This window comes from Equus caballus, chromosome 4, assembly GCF_041296265.1.
Source record: "Equus caballus isolate H_3958 breed thoroughbred chromosome 4, TB-T2T, whole genome shotgun sequence".
NCBI lineage: Eukaryota > Metazoa > Chordata > Mammalia > Perissodactyla > Equidae > Equus > Equus caballus.
The window spans coordinates 5,480,878-5,493,599 of NC_091687.1; the positions used below are offsets into that span (position 1 = coordinate 5,480,878).

Sequence of the window (12,722 nt, forward strand, 5' to 3'; positions counted from 1 at the left end):
AGATAGAAATGAGAGGAGAATTGAGTCCTGTGTATTTCCTTTGGAATTATTTGTGCTGTATAGTCAACTGTGATTTTCCAGTGTGGGGGAATTATACATTTTAATTGATGTTTGTTTGACCTGACTCTCTCACCTCCTTTTGACTTGAACCTTGCAGCACTTGGAGTCTCCTTGAACCAGAACCACAGTCTCCCCTCCCCCAACCCTGGTTCAACCACCAAGAAAGGCCTCCTCCCCTAGAGAAGGTGTGATTGGGACAGAAAGCGGGGTTTTGTTTTCATTTTTGTTTTGTTTTGTTTTGTTTTTTTTGGTGGGAGGGAGTTGGGGAGGATGGAGAGGGAACAGTAGGATTTCAGCCTAAAAGTTACCAAGTTCATCCCCTGCATAGAGTGGGAAGCAGAGAGTATTTAAGCAGTACACTGTAGTGGGTAAAAAAGTTTGGTAGCTTTGCAGAATTTCCTGGGTTTGGTGCTTATGGCATAGCTTCATTATTTGATTTGAAACAGTATAGCTAATACCCATATTTGAATGTGAGTATAAAAATGCATCCTAGAGACAAATATAAATTACTTTGAATTATTTGTAGTATTGTTCCCATCTACTAGTTTAGGTGATTAGAAGTTGGATGTTATTGACGTAAACATGAATTAGGGTTATATTTCAAAGTTGATTTACCTTTGCCAAAAAGGGAGAAAATTAGTCTTAAGTGGAATGTGAAATTTGACATTATTTTTATGGAAAGTTGTAATATTAACACTTAGATTTAATTTTAATAAAAATATATTGTGGTACCTTTTCAAATTTAAAAACAAATTCTCATTACCTGTTACATATATCATTACCATGAGCAGTCAACTTAGTAAATTTATTCAGAAGGTAAATTTAAAAACTAAAACAATGATTTCTGTGATAACTTGATTTCCTCATTTTTTAATTAGCTACTTATTAGAAAATCTCAATTCCTGTTTTAACCAATCATATTTTAAAATAGCTTTCTCTTCGCTGATCTTTTTTAATGTGATAAATTACGTATCATTTGGCAATGTTTTTTATTTTAATGCATAATCTAAACATTGTTTTTCTTTTGATTAATTACAATGATCTATATGTAATATAGAATTGTCTTTATTAGAAAATAGTGAAATAGTCCTTAGGATTTATACCTATCTACAAATTCTTGAAGGACCAGTTCACAGTTTTTGGATTATTCAAGGTATTTGCTTCTCAGCAGCTGCTCTCTTTGTTATGAATCTATTTTTTCTTCTCATTCTATTTTTCTACTGCTTAACTTTAGTATACTACAAGGCTTATTCTTTTTTCTCCTATTCTTGTTTTACATTGCCTCTGTGTATCTTCCTGTACCTACTGCCCATACTTATCTCTTTCAAGTCTGACATGTAGAGCACTGAGCATTTATTCATTTTCTAGTTTTGTTTGTTGTCTGCATGACATCATTACTTACCCCGCAAATTTAACTTGTTATTCTAACCCTCCTTGTCAGGTGCTCTGATTTTCTTTCTCACTTTTCCCCCCACGTCTTTGATATATATTCCATTACCTTCCAGAGTCTACCAGTTCTTGTCCCAGTGTTCTCAGTTAAGTGAAGAGCAATACAGTAGCAGTTAACTTAGTGTATTAGAAGAGTAATTACGATGTGAAGAATAGTTAAGACTATTTTTAGAAACAGGCATATGTATTGACTTTAGACCAAAGTCTTGGCAATAAAATAGAGTAATAGTAACAAATTGAGAAGTTTGCCTCAGGCTGGCGTATGTATTCTGTGAAAGATAGTAGAGGACAGAATGGATTTAATCTCTATCCTCATGGAATGTCTCTTGGATTCTTTAACTTCGTCTTCTCTGCCATCACTCTAGTTCTTTCCTTCTTTAACTCAAGTCTGGAATGTTGGAAAAGCCTCTTAGTTGGTTTTTCTGCTTCCAGTTTCTTAACTCTCTAGAATTAACACTCTCAAAGTGCTTCAGGTTGTTTCCTGTTGCCAGTTAGAGGACATCTACATTCTGACATTCCATGTCCTATATAATCTGACTACATTTTGCTAATCTAATTTTACCCACCTCTGTTTCTCAAAATGAACATTCCTCTTCATATATATTAACTGCCTTCTGGCTGTTGCTCCTCATATCTGTCTACTTGAGAAAACGTTGCTATAATGACATCTTTTCTTCCTAATTTTTCAAACAAGTGTCTGTTCAACTCCGTTATTCTCTGGGGTGCTTGTCCCATTAACTCCCAAGTGGTGTGGATATCTCCACTTTGTTTTTTTCCAATAATATTTGTAATGTGTACCTTTTACGTTTTAAAATTATATTTGCTTTAGAAATTTATATATAATATCCTATATTTGTCCTCTTGTTTTTGCATCTCAAAGTTTTATCTCCCCAAGGACATATTTCTATGAATTTCTCACAGCACCTTTTATAGTGGTAAACTCCAAGCAGGCACTTATTAAGTAATAGTTAAATGAAATATGAAATTAAGGATGATTTTAATAATATTTTGTATGTTCTTTTTTTTTTCCTTAAGTGTTTGGCAACATATTGACTGCATGGGCATTGACAGGCAGCATATTCCTGATACATATCTATGTGAACGTTGTCAGCCTAGGTAAGTCATGCATACTGGTAAGCCTGCCAGTAATTTTTCTGAGGTAATCTTTAGTTACTACAAGTTTTATGTATGAATTCTAGATTAAACAATTGATTGATTACTGTATTTCATCAATTCTAAGATACACTTTTCATTTTTATGTTTACTATTTCTTTTGTATTCCAGGATCTCTAAAATCGGGAAGACTCTTCCATTGATAATGTGTCGTGGTTTACTTTTTAGGTTTTTTACTTTATTAATGATCCATAAAATAATAGTGCGTCTTCTAAGTGATGGCATCTTTTTTCACTGGAATGCACTATTAAAGAATTACTAGAAGGACATTCCCTTGGTTACAGAATTTTGTAGGTCTCTACTGTCATTCCACCTGTTTGCAGTAATATGTTTTTTCCCCATTTATTTGTGTGTGTGTGTGTGTTTTAATCTTTTTATTATGGACATTTCAAACCTATGCAAAAGTAATATAGTATAATGAACCTACATGTTTCCACTACCCTGCTTCAACAATTATTAACAATCTTTTTTCATTTATCCTGCCATATATTTCTTTTTTTCTTTCTTTCTTTTTTTGCCGAGGAAGATTCACCCTGAGCTAACATCCATGCCAATCTTCCTCTATTTTTTAGTATGTGGGCCACTACCACAACATGGCTACTAATAGAGCAGTGCAGGTTCACACTCGGGAACCGAACTGGGGTTGCCAAAGCAGAGCACGCTAAACTTAATCACTAGGCCACTGGGGCTGGCCCCATGTATTTCTTTTAATGCAGATCCCAGATATATTATTTTCCTTATATGTATCCTTATGTATTTCAGCATATATTTATTTATGTATATATGTATTTCAGTATATATATCTATAAAAGAATTGTTTAAAAAGAAAACCATAACCACAAAACCATTACTTTTTGTTGTTGTTTTTTATTGATTTTATTTATTTATTTATTTAATTGAGTTATTGATAGGTTACAATCTTGTGAAATTTCAATTGTACATTAATGTTTGTCAGTCATGTTGTAGGTGCACCACTTCACCCTTTGTGCCCACCCCCCACCCCACCTTTCCCCTGGTATCCACTAAACTGTTCTTAGTCCATAATTTTAAATTCCTCATATGAGTGGAGTCATACACACATTTTCTTTCTCTCGCTGGCTTATTTCACTTAACATAATTCTCTCAAGGTCCATCCATGTTATTGCAAATGGAATGATTTTGTTCTGTTTTGCAGCTGAGTAGTATTCCATTGTATATATGTACCACATCTTCTTTATCCATTCGTCTGTTGCTGGACACTTAGGTTGCTTCCACTTCTTGGCTATTGTAAACAGTGCTGCAATAAACATTGGGGTGCATAGGACTTTTGGGATTGCTGACTTCAAGCTCTTTGGATAAATACCCAGTAGTGGGATGGCTGGATCGTATGGTAGTTCTATTTTTAGTTTTTTGAGGAATCTCCATACTGTTTTCCATAGTGGCTGCACCAGTTTGCATTCCCACCAGCAGTGTATGAGGGTTCCTTTTTCTCCCCAACCTCTCCAATTGTTGCTATTAGTTTTAGATATTTTTGTCATTCTAACGGGTGTAAGGTGATATCTTAGTGTAGTTTTGATTTTCATTTCCCTGATGATCAGCGATGATGAGCATCTTTTCATGTGCCTATTGGCCATCAGTATATCTTCTTTGGAGAAATGTCTGTTCATGTCTCCAGCCCATTTTTTGATTGGGTTGTTTGATGTTTTGTTGTTGAGTTGCGAGAGTTCTTTATATATTATGGATATTAAGCCTTTGTCAGATATATGACTTGCAAATATTTTTTCCCAGTTAGTGGGTTGTTTTTTTGTTTCAATCCTGTTTTCATTTGCCTTGAAGAAGCTCTTTAATCTGATGAAGTCCCATTTGTTTATTCTTTCTATCGTTTCCCTCGTCTGAGGGGTTATGGTGTCCGAAAAGATCCTTTTAATACTGACGTCAAAGAGTGTACTGCCTACGTTTTCTTCCAGAAGCCTTATGGTTTCAGGTCTCACCACAAAACCATTATTGTACGTGCAACAAAATTTGTCATCATGCAGTCACTAAGAAAATATTGATTGCTTGGTAAACCTACTTCCCTTACCCCACCAACCCCAATCTCCCTTGTACTGTGTTTCTTTAAGGAACTGAATTATTTGTCCTGATGAATTTGCTGAGTGTGTTCTTATGATTTAACAGGTTTCTTCGTCCTCTATATTTCTGTAAATAGGTGTGTGATCAAATTTGGGTTCAATTTTTCTTTTTGTAAGACTACTTCATAGACTTGTGTTCTATCAGGTGACACGTAATATCTGGTTGTCTCTATGATAGGACTCATTGCTAGTCATTCTTTACATCCATTACTTTATTAGGGGTTGTAAATTAGGGACATGTTATAATTCTCTTACTCATTACTTATTAGCTGGAATATTTCTATAGAAACAAACTTCCCCTATTAACTGTCCAGTTCTCCTAAGGTATATTTCAATGAATACAGTAGTTGCTTATTGATTCTTAGCTTTTATTTACAAGTTTTCAGAATAATGAAAAAATTTTTAAGTGTCATTATGAACTCAGGGATTTAATTGTATTGGATACCAGTGTGTTGCATTTATTCTTATTGATACTCAATTTTTGACCCCTTTTTGGTCAATGGGAACCTCTTCAAGTTGGCTCTTGAGTCCTTTTGACATCTGGTATGACAAGATATCTCGAACTTATATTTCTGTGCCCCAAAGTCAGAATTGCTTTTCAAGACCACAATCTGAGAGCTAGTCATGCTCCTTCCTTCTGGATTGGTCATTGTTGCTAAGTCTTTTTGGTAGACAAAGCTAGGAAATACATTTTGTCTGTTTATTTTTAAGATAAAATACATGAGTTTATACTGATAATTGCAATTTAAATTTAGGAATACAAGGTTTTCATTTAACCATTTCTATAGTCCATCTGTATCTCCTTTTATCCTAGTTCTCAACAACACAGACAATAAGATCATTAAAATGTCACATAATTACTCAATTGCTTAATCCCATAGAAGAATACAACAGTCTCAGAGTAACAGTACCAACACTAGCACAACAATATGATATGTTAAAACAGTTTAGAACTTTTTTCTCTTAAGATATTTCCCACAAGGGGTGTCTTGTTAATTTATTGTGTTTGAAGTTCTTTGAAAGAATTTCACTGTGTAGTTATAACACCAACTGGATATACCCTTATGTTGATTAGGTTATTAGTTTTACTTTTAATTTTTTTAAATTAAACTTTTAATTTTGAGTTAATTGTAGATTCACATGCAGTTGTAAATATTACAGAGATCCTCTGTGTCCTTTACCCAGTTTCCCCCAGTAGTAACATCTTGCAAAAGTGTTAATACAATATCACAACCAGGATATTGACATTGATAGAGTCAGGGTACAAAACATTTCCATCACAAGGATCCCTCATGTTGCCTTTTATAGCCATACCCACCTCCTCCTCTTGCCCCTTCCATCCCTGACCTTTGGCAACCACTAATCTATACTCCATTTCTATAATTTTGTCATTTCAAGAATGTTACATAATTGGAATCATACAGTATGTGACATTTTGAGATTGGCTTTTTAAAATTAGCATAATTCCCTGGAGAGTCAGCCAAGTTGTTGCATATATCAGTAATTCATTCTTTTTTTATTGCTGAGTAGTGTTCTATGGTATATATGTACCACAATTTGTTTAACTGTTCACCTATTGAAGGACATTTGGGTCAGTTTCACTTTTTGGCTATTACAAATAAAGTTGCTATGAACATTTGTGTGCAGGTTTTGGTGTGAGCCTAAATTTTGTTTTCTCTGGGATAAATGTTCAAGAGTGCAATTGCTTGGCCATATGGTAGTTACATGTTTAGTTTTAGAAGAAACTGTCAAACTATTTTGCAGATTAATTGTACCATTTTACATTCCTACAGAAATGTATGAGTAATCCAGTTATTTTTTAAAGATTGCTTTTTGTAGTTTATTTTTGTAATTATATATTTGTATAATTATGTAAGTAGTCCCATTATTCTAAAGTCAAATATTTAAAACCAAGTATATTCAAATAAGTCTAACTTCTATCCCTGTTCCTTCCACCCTAGAAGTAACAATTGTTTAAAAATTGGTTATTCCTTTCAGTGTTTGCTTTCTTATTAGAAACAGCTATGTACATACATATTTGTATTCCCCTCCTTACTTATGTAAGCAGTAATATATTATATAGAATTTTTGCCACATTTCTCTTTTTTCTCTTAAAAATATATGCTGAGGATCACTTCATAGTAGTGTATAGAGATTGACTCATTTCTTCCAATAACGTCAAGGTGCTCCATCTTTTTCATGTACTGTAGTTTATTCAACCAGTCCCCTTTACGCGGATGTTTGAGTTGTTTCCAGTCTTTTGTAATTGTAAACAGAAGTGGGATCATTTCGTAAAAGGGTAAATGTATACGGAAAGTTTTGACAGATATCACCAAATTCCCCTCCAGTAGGAGCTGGACAATTTTGAGTTCCCCCCAGTAATGGATAAGCATACCTATTTTCCCAAGCCTTACAATAGAGTGTTTGATAGATTTGGATTTTTGCCAGTTTAACTAGGTGAGAAATGGTAATCTCAGAGTTACACTTTGCATTTCTTTATTATGAGTGAGGTTTTACTATGTGATTTTGTTTCACTTGATGATAGTTACTAGCTTTTTGCCAGATAGGGTTCTTTTTGCTGAGTAAGATTTGCTCTGAGCTAACATCTGTGCCAGTCTTCCTCTATTTTTTTGGTATGTGGGACACCTCCACAGCATGGCTGGTGAGTGGAGTAGGTCTGTGCCTGGGATCTGAACCTGCGAACCCAGGCCGCTCAAGAGAAGCATGTGGAACTTTAACCACTCGGCCATGGGGCTGGCCCCTTTGCCAGATAGTTTTTGATGTGGTAAATATCTGTTCATGAATTCAATAAGAGTTGATTAAAAACTGACTATTAGGGAGAGCAGTCGGTTGAGTGATACCTGCTTATCATTCTGTGATAACTAGGATAGTCATCAGTGATGCCCAGATACATGTTCTAGTAGACATTAAGGCAGGTCTCTTACTGAGTTGTGGGCATTTCGGTCTAGAGGCCTTATTTTCCCATCTAAGAATAATATCTAGTGTTATTTGACCTCTAGATTAATAAGTTTGGACAGTGAAAATTGGAGGGGGGGGAGTAAAACAATGACTATGGATGATGTAGTTCATGAGTGGAGGCTGGAGGAGGTTAATGAAGTATTTTACTTAATTGTTAAATGTTTATTATTTCAAAAGTGGAAATAATTTTAGGCAAATGGTAATAATGCAAATAGATTCTAATTCAGTGTCATACATTTATTTTAAGAAATTTAATTTGCGATTTTAATTACATTGTTAATATTATTTTTTTTCTGGACTTTTTGCTTTAAATACTCAATTTGAAAAAAAAATGTACTAGTTTCCTAAGTAACAAATTATTTTCTTAACAGAGTACAATATAGTCACTTAACTGGCTCTACTGTTAATTATGCTAGATCAAATCTAACCCATTAAGGCAAGGGATAGTACATATGTTTTACACTGTTGGTTTTTCAGTAAGAACATTAGAGAAATTGTAAAGTCTATCATACTTAAAACAGATCTGCTTTATATCTAAATTTATGAAAGGTTGATAAATAATCATCTAATATTCTAATGTAGGAGTTTGGATAAAGAGAGAGCAGTGCTACTACAACGCCGAAAAAGGGAAAATATGTCAGGTGGGTGAAAAGGATCTACATTAATTTAAGATTAGTGTGACTGAGACAGTAAGTGCCCTGCATATTTTTAGTTGGATGTAAACACTTTACTGATGAATGTTGATTGTATATATAATTTACAATCTCGGGTGTAGATTTTAAATATTCTTTTTTACCGGTTATAGAATAAGAATGTACTATTTTAGGAAATATGGAAATGAGGAAAATAAAAACTTTAAAATAAAAATTTTCCTACATATACGTAACCTCTTGGTTTAAAGAAGAACTAAAATATGTTTGCTCTTCAGAAATTTGATGAGCCATAGTTTATCATGTGGAATGGTATTTCTTTCATTTTTAGGAACAGAATTTAGAAGTATAACATGCTATAACTTTTGTTTTGGCTTAAAATATGTTGATACCAGTACATCTGGTTTTGAATAATAGTTCATTGAACCATTCCTGTTTGATGGGCATTTGGGTTTCCAGTATTTTTTGTTTTGTTTTATTTTTGTTATTACAAATAGTACCTTCAATGAAACCCTCTTGGATGCCTTTTCTTACTTTTGCCATTTTATCTTTGGACAGATTGCTAGAAATGGGATTGTTAAATGAAAGGGTTAAGTGCATATGTAATTTTGCTAGATATGGCTAAATTCCACCTCGTAGGTAATTTTGAATTCGCACTGGCAATGTATACAAATGCCTATTTCTCACAGTCATACCACCTGAATGTGTTGTTAGACTTTTGTATCTTTTCTAGTTTAATGTATGAGAAATGATATTTGTAGTTTTCATTTAAATGTATCTAATTATGAGTGAGATGAGGAAGTGAAAAAATGTGCTTATTCTTTAGAAAGATGGAGATATAAGAGTTTGTCATGTGGAATGCTGTCTTATTTTATTGTTTGAAATAGAAGTAGCACATGTGCAATAATTTTTTATTTTGCCTTTGAAGATGGTGATACTAGCGCAACCGAGAGTGGTGATGAGGTTCCTGTGGAATTATATACTGCGTTTCAGCATACCCCAACATCGATTACTTTAACTGCTTCAAGAGTTTCCAAGGTTAATGATAAAAGAAGGAAAAAAAGTGGCGAGAAAGAACAAAACATTGCAAAATGTAAAAAAGTAAGTTTTTCCTTTTTTTTAGATGAGTACATAGGAGATGGTGGGAACTGAGTTTTACAGGAAAGGCAGGAGAGTAATGGATAGTTGCTAGAAAAGGTGGCAGGATCTAAGCTTAATTAAACTCATTTAAATTTTTAATGTGTTAAAAAAATGTTTGCAGACTGCTTTGAAATCATCACTTTAATGAGACTAGTCATAGAAAAGCAAAAGCTAGAATAAAATAGAAAAGATTGCTGTTGTAGAAAACAGAAATAACAATCCTAAATTTTTAATAGCTTCTGAACAGGTAAAGGAGCGTATAATGATTTGAATGATTGTTTACAGCTGTTGTTCTCTGAATCATATTTAATCATTTTAATAAGGCTCCGTATTTCTTGAATTTCTTACCATGTAGATATTTTCACTTAAATTTTATGTGATAAATTATCTCTAGGATATGATGGCAGAAAACAATACGTAAGCCACTTTTTCATTACATTTCTTACAACTGCTAATGAAGATTTTTGTCATACAAGATAAAAAATACTTTTCACAATGACTATATTGCTATTATAGAGAAATTATACCCAGGTATAAAATCAGAGTTTCCCAGAAAAGCCTTTTTTTTTCCTTGAGTAATTCTTTGTGATATTATTTGATTATTTAATAGGCAGCCTGTGCTTTTAAATACAGTTTTCATCTTCTAATTTAACCTCCCGTGTTTAAAATAACCCTTGACTCTGGCAGTGTTCACATACCTGTCTCTGTCCAGTTCTGTTACTCTTGCACCTGTATTTTACCCATTTTGGACAAGTTTCTGTTACCAAATTCCACCTGTGCTTTCTGGATATGTTATCTTTGTTTAAGCTGTTCCCTCCACCGTTTAGAATATTCTCGTCTCCATCTTTGTCTTTTAAACTCCTACTCTACTTTGAGGCCTATCTCAAGCACTGCTTCCTTCATGAAATTTGCTTTTCTCCTACCAAATATTACCATCTTTCTTTCCATCTCGTCATGACACTTGAACCTTTTATTATAGCACTTAACCACATTTTGCCTTGTTTCATTGTTATTTTCCTCATCTCAGATTGTAGATGACAAAGACAGAGATTGTTTGTTAAGTGTCTTTTATAATTTAGGAACTCATGTTCAGGTATTGACTCACCTTTTTGATCTACTGCTTTCAAATTATGCTTTCCTCTTTGTTTTTGTTTTTACGATTAGCACCTGAGCTAACATCCATTGCCAGTCTTTTTTTTCTTTTTTCTTCTCCTGAAAGCTCCCCAGTACATAGTTGTATATGCTAGTTGTAGGTCCTTCTAGTTGTACTATATGGGACGCCACCTCAGCATGGCCTGATGAGCGGTGCTGGGTCCACACCCAGGATCTGAACTGGCGAAACCCTGGGCTGCTGAAGCAGTGTGTGTGCACTCAACCACTCAGCCACGGGGCTGGCCCCTCCTCTTTATTTACTGCATAAAAGTTACTTGGAAATTTTAGCCCTGTGCATTTCTGTTTTTAGGTCATTTGGTTTAACAAATTATTTTTTGAATAAAGCATAGATTTTGCATTTTCTCTGGCTGGGATGACTTTTGGCTATTTAAAATAAATCGGTCCTGGCTCTTGGATCATGTCATTTATTTTCAGAATATTGTTCTGAAATTTAAAAAGACATTTTTCTCTTGTGTTAAGTTAGTAATACTTGACAAGGATTAGGAGGAAAAATCCAGGAACTGGGCATATAACATCTAATTTGCTCTAGGTTAAGTTTTTTCTATTATTTGGGGGCAATATGTAATTAAAAATATATATCAAAAGGATATATGTACCTTTACTTTTTTTATTCAGCTTGTTGTTATGCCTAATTGTTAAAAATGTGAATGGAGTTAACAGTAGACATTCTGGACAGGTGACAGTTTTAAAGTATTCATAAAACCCTATTAAAGTATTGTTGTTTTAGCGGTTCAGGACTTTGACATGAAGTATTAACACTTAATAATGCAGAATAAAGCATTAAAAGACATGGATTGTGTATTGTGACACATATTAGGATTTTTAAAAGTAATATTTTCTAATATTATCGTGAAAAGAATTTTAAACTTGATTTTAATTTTTTAGTTCATAAAACCATTGTCAGCACATATTAAGAATGTTCTGTTAGCATTTTTCTTTGTGTTTCCTCTCTAAATCAAACTCCTATCTTCTTTGACCATCCTTCAGATTCTTTTTTTGTGTCAGCAGCACAGCCAATATCCAGACTCAAAAGGCTTTTAAATCATTTTTAGTCTTTGACATTCAGATTTATTCTCAAAAGCACTATTGATTTTCTTTTGGAATGTCACTTCAAAATGTTATTTTTCTCCCTTTTGCTGCTACAAACCCAGTCTAAGCCCTCATTACCTTATAGTAGTGCAATAATATCTTCTTATCTTTAATTTAATTAAACTTTATCCTCTGTGCTTCAATCCGTTCTGCATTGGGTTATGATATTTCCTGTGAGTATTGTTCTCATATTCCTTCTCTGCTCAGAAGTATTTCGTGGATTCCTCCATCATAGTGAAGAACATACAGTATTGAAGTCAGAATCATAAAATGTAACTTTTAAAATAAGGCTTCCATGACCCAATTGTAAGTTTTTTAGCCAGTCTTATGTCATACTATTTTCAGTAAGTACAAGCGTGGTATATTAGTTTTTCCTCGAGTGTAACATATCACTTCCTATTTCATGCCTTCTTTCATATTCCTGTAAGTACCAGGATTGTATTCCTTTCAGGTGTTCGTCTGTCTGAATATATCCATTCTCTACAGTTCACTTAGTTCTTCTTCCATGTTTTACATGAAACTTCTTCGCCTTTTTTAAAAAGTAAATCTTGTTCACTTCTGAAAGATAGTCTACATATAAATTTGGCACTTAAATATATTTGGATCTGTATTGCTTACTCTAGGTTTATGTTTGTTAGTCTCTCTAAATAAAGTTTACATTTTTGGGGGTGGGTAGTGAAGAGGATAGGAATTAAATCTTAAATAACACTTCAGGACCTGGCAGATTAGTGAGCTTTCACTAAATATTTATTGAATAAATACAACTTTGTTGACCACAACGCTGATTACTTAAGCCCCACTAAATGTTCAAATATTACTTGCTAGTTGACTTAGAGAATTAAAGTAATAACATTATCACCCCCAAAACTTGTCTCATGACTTGAAAAAAATTACTGTAATA

The 12,722-nt window shown here is 33.6% G+C and overlaps 1 protein-coding gene across 5 annotated transcripts in view; it reads left to right on the forward strand.

The window, feature by feature from the left end:
* The window catches only part of KMT2E (lysine methyltransferase 2E (inactive)), a 96,045-nt gene that overhangs the window by 53,345 nt on the left and 29,978 nt on the right, over positions 1–12,722 (forward strand). For 3 of the 5 annotated variants that reach the window (XM_023640149.2, XM_023640150.2, XM_070265368.1), the window contains 3 exons: positions 2,545–2,625; positions 8,352–8,410; positions 9,348–9,520. In XM_023640149.2, coding sequence (XP_023495917.1) covers positions 2,545–2,625; positions 8,352–8,410; positions 9,348–9,520 — 313 coding nt within the window. Of the gene's footprint in view, positions 1–157; positions 246–2,544; positions 2,626–8,351; positions 8,411–9,347; positions 9,521–12,722 lie in introns of all 5 variants that reach the window. The other 2 variants (XM_070265369.1, XM_070265370.1) reach the window with 1 other exon arrangement.